The 13,067-nt window shown below is 31.0% G+C and overlaps 1 protein-coding gene across 1 annotated transcript in view; it reads left to right on the top strand.

The window, feature by feature from the left end:
- The window catches only part of Camta (Calmodulin-binding transcription activator), a 272,872-nt gene that overhangs the window by 125,099 nt on the left and 134,706 nt on the right, over positions 1 to 13,067 (top strand). Inside the window, exons 3-4 of the mRNA XM_088225127.1 lie at positions 5,583 to 5,654; positions 7,045 to 7,189. Of these exons, the coding sequence (XP_088081253.1) occupies positions 5,583 to 5,654; positions 7,045 to 7,189 (217 nt within the window). The remainder of the gene's footprint in view (positions 1 to 5,582; positions 5,655 to 7,044; positions 7,190 to 13,067) is intronic.

Here is a 13,067-nt window from a genome sequence, read left to right as displayed (position 1 = left end):
TCTAGGCCGACGGAATATAGCCTAGATAAATGTGTTTATCCTCGGGAGAGGGCGGCCGAGGGGCGAGGGCGAGGGTGAAACGATTTATCAAAGCCGCAAAATCCGCCTTGGGGGATTATACGACACAGATAAAACAAATTATTTTTTAATACAAAACTTGTTAGGTTTAATCTTCCACGTCGCGTTCGTGGATTAGGTAACGTGTGATGTCGTAAACATGATTAGTGATGAGAAGTGAGAAACCGTCCTTTGTTCTACTCGTGCACTCAGTTTGAAACTAGTAGGATATGGCGGGGCTAGTTGAACATTTTTTTATTAAATAGATCATAGCTCTTAAGCTCAGAGTAGGTACTTAATAATTCTCTGCCGAAGCACAATATGGCACATTTTAACCCTCTTGCAAGTATGTTAAGACTCTATAACAAAATGGAAAAAAAAGTTAACATTGACATTTATCATGATAGAGCAAATAGTTATAAAAAAAACATTACTATGTATCTTAGATCAAATGCCTAATCCTTAGTTTTGTGTATGTAAATTAATTTTAGTCTTTTTTATTTTATCTTATATGTTTTTAATTTCTCTTTTCTTTTCTTTAAAAACGAAAAAATCTTTCTTTTTATTTTTACCTTTCACTAAACTTAATCTTTACCATTACTTAAATTGAATTTACACTCTTATTTTATATAATTTATGAAAGATGTTGAAGTTCTATAATTGAGAATAAATGTAAAGAACGTTAGTTATGCTCACTTAAAAAATGTATGTATTGTATGTATTCTTGTTGAACTTCCAAATAAATTAAAAAAAAAAAAAAAAAAAAAAAGCCCTTAAGCTCTATTGCATAGAACCAAAACGTTCCAAATTTTGTTTTTGGTTTTTAGTTTAACAAGCGTGTAAGGGATGGTTTTGGTTAGCGATCGCAATAAGGAAGAACAATAGTTACTTTAATTTGTTTATAGACTATTTAACTAAACCAATTTTTTTATTTTTACAATCGTAGCTTTATAAGCGCTACGATTTTTTAATGTTTTTTATTTCTGAAATAACTCCGCGTGAGTTTCTTTTTCAGTTACTTTCTATCAGTTCTTCCTATTGTTCTATCCACGGCAAGCAAACCGAAAGTCTTCCATAACTCTCATATCATAAGTTGATTCATATGAACCAATGACGTCATTCAAAGTAGTTCGTTTTTTTTTTTTTAATTTTTCATTGATAAACCTTTTCAACCCATTCAACAAAATATTTTTACTTTTAAAATTCACATTCTACTGTTAATAATAATATTTTAAACATCTTTTGTAAAGGTTGTCTGAGTTTTTTTTTTAGTTTTGTCTGGTAGTGTATTGTATAATTTCAGTCCATGGTTTATTAGTCTCGATTGTCCTTTCCTCGTTTTAAAATGTTTTATACGATATTTTTCTGATATTCTCGTATCGTGTTCATGTTTACTACAGTTTTTTCAAGTTTTAAGTCTTCGTCTACAATTACATCAGTGGCTAATTTATGAATAAATTTTAAGGATTCTAGTTTAAAGAGTTCAGTTGCATTTAATTGTTTAGTTTGTTTAAAAAGTTCTTTAGTAGCTGTTAGATAAGGTAGGTCATATACTAACTTTAGTATTTTATTTTGCTGTCTTTGTAGTCTGTTTATGTCATTTAGATTTCCTGTTCCCCATAGTAGTTGCATATAATATATTTTAGTTTTTACATAGGCTTCATACATTTTTTTTCCTTTTTTGGAACAAATTTTTTGATTTTAAGAAAAAAACTCGATAATGTCGCCACTTTGCTAATTAAATTGTTGATATGAATTGTCCATGTCCATTAAAATGATTTTTACTGTTTTTTTCGTACAGTTTCAGAAAACTTTGTGGGACAATTTAATGCTCCTATTTATGTACGTGTGTAAATAAATAAATAAACCTATGTTGAAATTCTATGAATCCATCGTAAATAAATACCTTTCGAATATATGTAATCTCTCATAAATTCGGAATTAATTCCTCGTGTATTCGGTTATATCTACTCGAATATATTGAAATACCGTTAATATAATAATATGTGCTGAAATTTCACGGATGCGTTGTTTTTGCATAGAATGTTGCATTGAATTTCATTATTAAATAATAATCCAATGGACAAATATCAAATTCTATGGTCCGTGTTACAAAATTATTAATGAAAATAACTAAATTATTGTAAAACATGGAAATGGATGTTATGCTTGGAACGATATTATAATTTCAAAGGATTACTCAAATGCGTTTTGAGAATAGGTGTCTATCCGCCGGGGTGATAATATGTACGATTGTCTAGGCTATGTACTGCGAATGCCTCCTGGGGGCGGTTTTGACTATGCTTCACTTAATAACTCCCCTGGTTGTTAGTCGGCAGTTCATGTCAGAAGTCAGAACTACGGGACGCGAGCCTGACTTGGGACCAGACATGGAATAAAGATGAAGGAGATATAAAGTTTCATCACTATCCTGTCCACACTCGATAGTGCACAGGACACAGCATTAATACATCAAATGCAGCGTATCTCGATCGCCTGATGGTAAGGTGATCAGCCTTTCGCTTCGGGTGCCAGTTCAGGAGCATGAAATAACGCACTGTAGAACTCCCTTTTAATCAATATTTGATGTCGACTTTCCCGGAGCAGCCGTTACACGCAATTACAACCGCTATATACATCGGTACGTATGGAGACGGAATAAAGTTAATCGATATTTATGTACGAAAATGTGTATGTTTGTATTAAAGTTTAAAGTATTTTTGTCGGTTACCTGTAATTGAACATGGTTACAAAAACAATAGTGTTCGTATTGTATTTTTCATTCAGAAAACTTAATTTTACTTTGTACGTAAAATTGAAGATAAATATTTACTTCCCATTGTAATACGGCCCCTGGAATCAAAACCGGGCTTTATTTCAAATACAGAACTGTATTATTCATCTACCCAGAAACAGAGATTGAAACGTTTTCTATAACTTCATGTACTTTCATTATTTATATCAATCCACGAGAGTTTCTTTACCTGTTGATTGCTTTAAAAAAATAAAACCGTTTGCCCGCATAATCAAAAAGTTTAAAAGAAATTTCACTTTTAATATGAATTATATCGTTTTTATCTTTCAGTGCTGCAGAAAAGCATTTATTCGTTATATTTAGTAACATATGATGTTTTTATTACCCACTAAGTCTAGGGTGGGAAACATTTTTTTAAAAACAACACGTTTAATTTTATTGATTACCTGATTTATTTTTATAAAATAATAATGACTTACCGAAACAAAATGTTCATCCAAAATCGAAGTCGAAACCAAATTTTGGCTTTTGTTCTAGTTTCAGCCAAAAAAATACTTAAGTCAAAAATTATTTAAATAAGTTTAAAGTCATTTCAAAACGAAAATAAATTTGGCGTTTTTTGTTAAACTTTACGAGTTAAATAAAAGACTTAAATTAATTGAGTATACCTGTTTATTTTTAACACTGTTTGGTTACTTGCTATGTTATACATGTGACTTATATGTAACCGGCTAATTTTCAGCCGAAACCGAACCCACGGCCGAAACTCGTCTAACTGGCTGAAACCAAAACCAAAACTTCGGTCGGTCACTATAAATTATGCATTTCTCAACTTTTTAAAATTAATTTCGTTTTGAAAAAAAAGCGTTTTGAGCGTATCTAAGTCAATTTTGCAGGAGAGTCATTTTTATTTATCAACTTCATACATAGTACCTAGGATACAAAGGTATGGAAATGAATAAGAACAAATATTCGATATTTTAAATACAAATTCTGTTCATGAATTAAAACGAATTCTCACTAGTTATTTATTAGAAAAATAATGGAATTATTTTTAAATATACTACTAATTTAACTTTGTTTCCTGGAATACGTGATTTTTTTTTGATGATGTTAGACATAATTTAAATAGTACATTGGTGGATTTATTGCCAAATGGCAACTTCTTCCGACCAACTGATGATGACGATTTAACTAAATAAAGGAATTATTTAGTTAATTTGAGTTTTTTTATTTTTTATTTTATTGCCCAAAAAACTGATATTTAAAAAAAAACTAATTTATTATTTTTTAAAATTATTATTATCTAGTTCTTCTCAACTTTGCTGTGTTATATTTATAATTAGAACATAAGATTTTCTCATAGATATTGTAATCTTTTATTTAGAGATGTAATGTTTCTTTTTTACTTTTTGTTTTTTGAATTATATGTTCACTAAATTTTTTAGTTTTAATTATTATATTATTTAATTTATGTACTACATGTTTATTGTGCACTGCTGTAATTAATTCTGAAAATTATTATTTTTTGTAAAAGGTTCTATGAACCGTTGATGTATAAATAAAAAATAAAAAAAAACAATATCAGTAAGATTGCGAAAACATAAGGGCTATGTAGTGGAAATTTAAACGACAAGTCAAAAAACCATAATTTGTTTTTATGTATTGTCTTATTATTGCTATGCTTTTATAAAGTTATTTTTTAGTTTAAAAATTCCCACCCTTCGAAGTTACACCGCCCGCGACGTTACGATTTCGGGACCGTTCAGAACCCTTTTAATGAATTTTTTCATACATTTTTGAGAAATTTTGCCTCACAATCAAATGCACATATTTTTACTACGCGTAGAAAACATTTTTTGTATACAATTTCTCGTAGCATTGAACTTACACATGAGTTTAAAAGTCTGTGCTACAAAATACCATTACACGTGGTGATGATCGTGTTACCTCAAGCAATTGACAGAATATTCGAAAGTTAAGACATTAAAAAAATATATTCAGACGTACCGTTAAATATTTCCTTCTTAATAATAATGTACAAAAACTATAACATAATTTAGGCCTGTTATAGCAAAATAAATAAAAAATCATAAATTCACCGCTCTTATAACCAGCGTGCATTCCCGTTTACTGCCAATAACCGACTGATTTAACGAATTTTTCATTATGTTTTTGTCCACAGAACAGCGTCACTGTCTTTCTTGTTACAAGTTATATTCTCGTGCTCTTTTTTATACAGCAACACATAATTATTGTGGTATTATCATCACTTTCATTTTTATGATATTATTCTTTGCATAGCAAGGATAAGTATTTTTTGTATGAAAATCCAGTATATTTATTTATTTTATTTTATTTATACTTTGACAGTGTTTGTTGATTGATTTGAAAAATTGTCACGAAGTTTTTGTTTTTATATTTTTAAAAATAAAATAAAGTGTTCAGTAGACTCAAATCAGTGTTTGATTTCTAATATTATAAGTTTGCAATGTTTGTATTATTATGGTGTGAAAATTTTGATTTGATGAAAACAAAAATACAATTCATCATTTAAACAAATAAGAGAGATGTATCAAGTCCTATGTAGACTCGTGTTACATTATAGCCGTATAAGAAACTAATTGCATATATTTAATTGAAATAATACAGCTACCGTCTACTGTGTTAGAATTGTGAAAATAATTTTCAATTTTGTTTGTAACTAATAATGGAAGGATAATATATAATATGTTTCTATGTTCTCATTTGTTTATCATTACTGTTTCAGTGTATTTATGGGTGTTACGTCCACTCCGCCATCTTGCCAACTTTCCACCGAAGATGCTACTGGCTATTGCAGGTAACTGCTTCATTGTGTACTGTTTATCTATCGCATAATTCACACAATATTAGTAAATTATTCGCGCCACCTAACGTTGTTACCTTAGTATCATGTATTCAGTGGTCAGAGTTATGGTCGAACTATAGATAACGAAAGGCGGTGCTCATAATATCAATAGAGGTATATGACTATAAACTTGAGTAAAACTTAATATTCGTGTATTTTAGACACGAAAACAGATGAGTCAAAATTTTCTACAAATACGATGATAATTTTCATTGATTGAATCGACATTCACTTTTTTTTCGACAACACTTGATACGAGGCATATCCAGAAAGTGAGGGAACTGTTTGGCTCTCGAGCTGTAAGATTTTTTTTTCCAAAAGTTGGCAACACTGAGTGGTAGCGGGGGGTCTCCTGAACACAACGAGCACCGGTGACCCTCGTTAGTACCGAAACTTGCCTCGTAGTATTCGTTTCTGTAAAATATGTCAATAAGAAATCCCGCCAAGTGCGAGGTGTGCGCTGTCATAAGTTCCTTCTCGCGGAAGGAAAAACTTGGACTAAAATTTTTGCACAGATCGAAACTGTTTATGTGACTTTCCATTGTGACTGGTGATGAAACATGGGTGGCTCATTACACCCCTGAGACAAAAAGATAGTCATCACAGTGGCGGGACACTAGTTCCCCACCTGCAAGGGTTCAAAGTAAATAATATGGTAATATTTCACATAAGGAAAGCTTTAAAAAATAATGTTACTTTGATCAACAATCAAACAAATTTTTGAATGTAGTCCATTATACGATGTTCCGTTGTAATGGTCACCCTATACCTATTAAACTCACGCCTCTCCCTTCATCCCTTCCCTTTATTGTTCAACTATTTCACCCACATCGAATTTTTTTTTCATAAAATGCATGTAAGGGCTGTTTATTAAAATGCATGGCTTGTCCGTTTTATATTTTTGTGCAACAACTATGGTAAAGGTAGTTGGTTTAGCATATTGGTTTAATTGGTGTCCTGGCGAAGAGACGAGTACGTCTCGAAACCGGCAGACATAGAAAAGTCGATCAGTGGTTACATACAAATATTAAATAATATTTATTAATAAATATGTGTCCAATTTTCATCTATTGACATTTGGATAATAAATGCATTTGCGATGTGAACTGTTAGCATTGAGTCATAAGACTTTTAACGTGGAAATATTGTATGTAATTTGACAAGTTTATTTAATAAAGATGTTTATCTTATTAAGGATGTATGAAAAAATAGCCAAAATGTTTGTGAGTGCAGATAATTTTGATCTTATGGAACTCAAATAATCTCTATCTCTAGCCAGTGAAATTAAGTAATGAAAACAACGTCTGACCGAGACTTTTACGATATGTTTGTGTGTTTCCAGAATCCCGACATTGTTCTCGTGCATTACTTGAATGTGCCGTACCCAGACGACAACAAGTTAGCTGTTATCACCCCCAGCTTGGCTCTATGGGGAGACAAGAAGGAATGGACCAAGGATGAACTTGTCAGCCAATTGAAACCCATGTGTAAGTTAATACAAATTTAATTCAGGGTTTTAAAACGACTGAGCTTCCGAAGCATCATCAAATAAAAACCTTTTAAATTTTTGACCGAAGTAAGTTAATCGAATTAGATACTTAAAAGTTTGTTAACTGATGCTGACTATTCAGACTATCAGCAAACATATATGCAATTCAAAACAAAGTTAACTTAGGAAAGAGTTTATGACAGGTAAGAATCAAAAACTTAAACCGGAGAAATAGTAAGAACGAGAATGAAATATTTAACGGCGGCCTCCGTGGTGTAGTGGTCAAGACGCTTGACTCACGCACGGAAGGTTCCGGGTTCGATTCCCGGTGAGAACACAAAAATTAAAATGTGATTTTTCTCAAGCTTGGGTGCTCTGTGATGTAATTCACCACTGTAATTAGGCCTCCTGGCCTGTTGTGGTGCAAAAAAAAAATGTAAAAAAAAATGTAAAAACCTTTTTACAAGTAATTTTAGCTATCAGGGGCGTTCGGTGGGATTTTTAATTTGGGAAGCAATTTATTTATAAGTTATTGGTACATTATAATATATACTGCCCTTTAAAAATGAAAGACAAACTAAATACTGTATACATATGATTAGAAATAATAACAATAATTTTACATGTCTATTAATAAACTGTAATAACAAATCAACCAATTTCACTTTATATTAATTCTATAATAAACAACTGCGAAGTATTTTGTGGCATTATATTTTATTTGGCTAAAATCCGGTGAAACTAAAATCTTATTATCTTGTTTAACTTTCAAAAGACTGTGGTAAATAATCCCTTTGCGCGCGGTGATGTAACATCGTGTTACCTCTAGTAAAAGACGGAATATTCTGAAGTTCAGACATTTGAAAAAAATACAAAAACATAGAGACATACTGTTCAATAAATTTTTTTCCACAATTTATGCAAATATATATATAATTTTGCTCTGTTATAGCAAAATAAATTAAAAATCACAAATACGCCGCTCATGCTACGCGCGTCCCCCATCATTGTCATCAACCGACTGAATACTAAATCTGTTTTAGACGACACCCGCCGCAGAACAGCGTCTCTGTTTTCCTTGTTATGACTTCTATATTCGTACTCTCTCGTATAAGGTATCTGTATAGATGTATTGTTGAATTACCGGACATTCAATATTCGCGTAGCAAGGATAATATTTTTTTATATAAACATTTAGCATAGTAATACAAATTTTACTTTACAAATCGGGTGTGAAAATGTCCATTTGAAGATTTAAAAAAATACGAATTTATAATTTTTAATAATAAGAGAGATATATCAAGTCTTGTGTCCTATGTCGACTAGTGTGACATCACAGCCACACAAGAGTTAAAAACATGACTTTTCAACGAAAAAGAATTGGTAATTATTTGAACCCGAAAAATCAACATATGTAGTAGATTACAAACTTTTTACTTATAAAAAAATCAACATTATCTTGATGTAATGTTTAAATTAAATTCTACATTTTATTTTGTATTCCTACTCCCCCACAAAATAATAATTATAATTTTATGTTCAGCGCCAAAATACCAAAATCGTAGCTGGGCGGCGCGGCGTTGCATTCGCATTGCATCTAAACATGGAAAATAATGTATTGGTATGTTTCGACTGCTTCCGTTGCCTAGTGAAAATTTTAGCCTGCGCCCGGATTGCGCGTTCAGTACGGCGCTGGAACGGAATTTCGAATTTGGTTCCATCGCGATCGTTCTTCAAATCGATACCCAGCCAGCCAGTAGCAAGTACTCGCCAATCAGTACGCGCATGACAACGCTGGTAAATGGATGTGTTTGGGGACTACGTTGCTTTTTAACATTTTTTTATAAGGCGACTGTAAAATTCCTCCGCAGTTTATCGCGATAATTAATAAAATGGTTATTACATTATTTGTTTATAGTAATCTTAATGTTAAGTATTATGACTGATAATTAATTTATTAAACATGCTATTTTATAGACATTATTTAGCTAAATTAAGGGGAACCAATGGTTCCATGCGTTTTATGAACGGACCGCGCATGCTAGCTATGTTCTTGTGGGTACATTTGAAGGTTCTTATCAAATACTAGAGATTTATATTTCGTTCTTGTCATTGTGATACAGATTTTTAAACAGTTTATTGCTCACTAAAACATTCTTACAAATTATTAGGTAACTAGAAATTGAAACATACATTTGAAAATTGAATTACTAAATTTTCAGTCATTGATAAGATAATTTTACTTCTTTTTTTTCCCTTCATCCTCAGGTTCAGGAAACAAGATTTTATGATTGTGCGAATCCCAAAACCTCATAACTTTTGAACCAAATGAAATAATTTCAACCTATGAAGAATTTTCAATAGAAAAAACTATTTTTTCATAATAATAGTTCATTTTAAAATCGTGTATTTCAGATAACTGATGTTTTTTGCACTAAATCAAGTCTAACTCAACCTAGTTCTAACTAACTCCTCAAATTTTTATTTCAATTAAAAAAAGCATTTGTACAACGAAAGTGGACTTATTTATTCACGTATAAAATAGTTTCTTGCGATAATTTATGCGTTTTTAAGTTCAAAAGGTCAAAAAGTGCACTCCGTGTTGTTTCCTCTAAGGCAGCGGTCTTTAACCCCCGGGCCGCGGCCCAGTACCTTCCTGTATAGTACAGTCATATACAGCACTGTACAGTCCTGCTTAAAAATCAAAATTACTTTTGAAAAATCTAACATACCAACAAAATTTATCATAGCGCAGTAATGATTGAAAATTAATACCTATTGCCATTTCCGACATCTTATCTATGTGAAGCGGGATTTTCTGCAGTGACAGCAACCAAAAAAAAACAAAGAAATAAACTGGACATAAGTGAGAAACTTTGGGTGTCACAATCTTCTATTACTCCCAGATGGAACCATCTCGTTTCAATGAAGGAAGCTCAGGGCTATCATTTATTTAGCATTAAATCAAAACACATAAAACTTCAACATCAAAACTTTAAAAGAAAATAGATAAATAACTTTTAAGTTAATACTTCTGAAAAATATTAGAATAACATTAAAATCCCGATATTAAACCCTGAGCATTCTCAAAATTCTTTTTTCTATCTTGGAAAAAGAATACTTTCAACCTTCCGTTGAATCTTTAAAATATTGAAAATACCTATGAATCCAAAAGAAAATTTAGAATATATCTGAAACATAATAATTCTTCATTGCTATTGTATATTTTTTCTTCCCTTTTCCCAGAAAACTTGTGTTTCCTTTACTATTATTTGTCACTATAACTTTAAAAAAGGTTGGGGACCACTGTTCTAAGTTATCTGTTTGAAAACGTCATCAATAAACCACGCGTACATTATGTATTTTAACATTTCCCTAACGAAATACCAATGAAAAATAAATTCTTAATATGTTTCTGAATTACGAATCATCTTAGAAAACTTTGTTTCAAAACTTTTTTGATAAAATTGAGTTAAAATTCTGCCGAGTTGCCAATAAAAAATCGGCAGAGTTTCATATCGGGGAAATGATGATAAATGGAGTAGGCAGTAGCCTACCTTTCCATGGCATATGGTATGCAAAGATTAGGCGGGAATTCCGTATTCTGTAAAAATGTAAACTTCCACTTATATATTGAAACAGTTGTCAGTGTAGGCTCCGGATACTTAGGCAACACCTGGTACAATCAGATACGTAAAGGGTGCTTATCGGGAACTTTTCAAATCGAATAGTTAGCTCAAGAAATGGAATGAATCTATAAGCCTCACGTGCCCACAGAATGAAACAAACATGAAAAATTACAGAAAAGGATGGAATAAACATTATTTGCTTACTGTTTTTTTTAAATGATTATTTATTGGGGATATCAACAGTAATACATGTAACAAAAATATTACAAATAAAATATACAGAGAATAAAACCAATGACAGATATCCACAGAAATACATTAAATACACGTACAATACATACTAGTGTGTTTGTGTGAGTGTAAGTGAGTGAAAGGGTGGGTGAGTGGGGGTTATATTGGAATGAGGGTGGACATGTGTGTAAATATTGCACAAGTTTCAAGTGTCGAAAATATAAATATATGTAAAATATTAAGAATTAAAGATAAAATATAATAAAATAAAATAAAATAAAATAAAATAAGAAAAAATAAGACTTCATTATTGAAACTAAGTATAAGACAAAAAGTATGTTTTAAGACGCGCATTTTAAATGTTATTTTTTTTACAATCAAATGGATTAATAAGGGGAAAGTTCAAATCATATTCATTAGCAAAACGTATAAGTGAAGAGTTCTGGGCATAGTTCGTACGAACTGCTGGAACATGAAATAGAGAGCTCGACGTGTGACGGGTGCGGTAGCCGGGGACATTTAATGATAACTCCGACAAAAGAGCCGGACTATCAAGGCGTCTACTAAGTATGTCATGAAACACCCCAGTGTCCAACAGTAGACGGCGATCTTCTAAAGTAAGCAAGTGGTGTTTTTTGCAGGAAGACATATAATTGAGATCGGTATACCTGCATCTCCAGTTAAGATGTCTAAGAAATGTCTATTGAATAATTTATGTGATTTAATATATATAATAATATTACTTATCATTTTTGAAGATGTGTATATTTTACAGACAAGGAGCATCTAAACACTAATTAATTAAGGGAAAAAATTTAAACAAGATTTCTTCAAATTTTTTTACTATCGATATCTGATATAAAAAAAATATATTTGGTGTTATTGTGACATGATAAAGTTACGATAGTTTTTTTTAATATTATTTTTTATCAATTACTATGATTATTTTTTTTATTTATTTATTTATTTAACTTTTTGTACATAATGATTATTTGTACATTGGCGGGCTTATTGCCAAATGGCAATTTCTTCCAACCAACCAATAAAATAAAAGTTTAATTTTTATAATTCAAGTTACAGTACATATTCAATAGAAAAAAAAGATTAAAAATTTAAATATATATAAAAATAGAAATAAACGTATTTGTTTATAAATTACCTTAAATCGAAACTATTACTCAATGGGAAAAAGGAAAAAAGAGGAAAGAGGAAAGAGGAAAAAGGAAAGGAGGAGAGATTAAGGAAGAGAAAGGAGATGTTTCTTCAGACGTGATTTAAACAGAGATAATGTAGTAACATCTTTGATGGTGGATGGGAGATGATTCCACAGTCGAGCCGCATGGACACTATATGAGTTAGAGAAGAAAGAGGAATTGTGTATGGGTATTAAGAGAGTGCCTTGAGAATGAGAACGAAGAGGTAAACCATGAACTGATAAGCGTTGAAATTTTTCACACAGGTATATAGGAGCGTTAGGACTATGAAGTACATTGAACAGAAGTGAGAGGGATTACGTTACCATTTATTTTTTCCGTTAACTAAACATAACGTAAATATGGATTGACATGACATGAAAAAATAAAAAATCTTAAAGTGACAATGTAATAATATATAAACAAAAAAAATCAATGGCAAAATATCAATTCCCAAAAAATCATTTTTATTAGGGATTACGATGCAGGTACTTTTTTTCTTACAAAAATAAAAACGTCAATAAATAAAAAATAAGTTCTACTATTGCAACCCGACTTTTTTAACATTATAAATGAGAAAATATCCTATTCTTATTAATAACTTATCAAAAAATGAGTTATTTAAGTTGTTTTTTTTATACAAATTCCAAATTGAAATAGATTCTGATAATTAATCTCTATCATATTGTCCTTATGGAGATCATTGAACACTTTTGGAGCTATGAAAAATGAGTGTCTTTGCCCGAGTCTGGATTTACAGTAAGGTATTTCGAGTAAACTACTCAATCTTTGACTAGATCTGTAATTTTTTTGAGGAAATACA

The sequence above is a fragment of the Micrasema longulum genome, unplaced genomic scaffold, assembly GCF_059751315.1.
Source record: "Micrasema longulum isolate JH-2025_06_02 unplaced genomic scaffold, ASM5975131v1 h1tg000331l, whole genome shotgun sequence".
Classification (NCBI taxonomy): Eukaryota; Metazoa; Arthropoda; class Insecta; order Trichoptera; family Brachycentridae; genus Micrasema; species Micrasema longulum.
The sequence above is the reverse complement of the archived record's forward strand: the minus strand, read 5'-3'. Positions and strand labels throughout refer to the sequence as shown.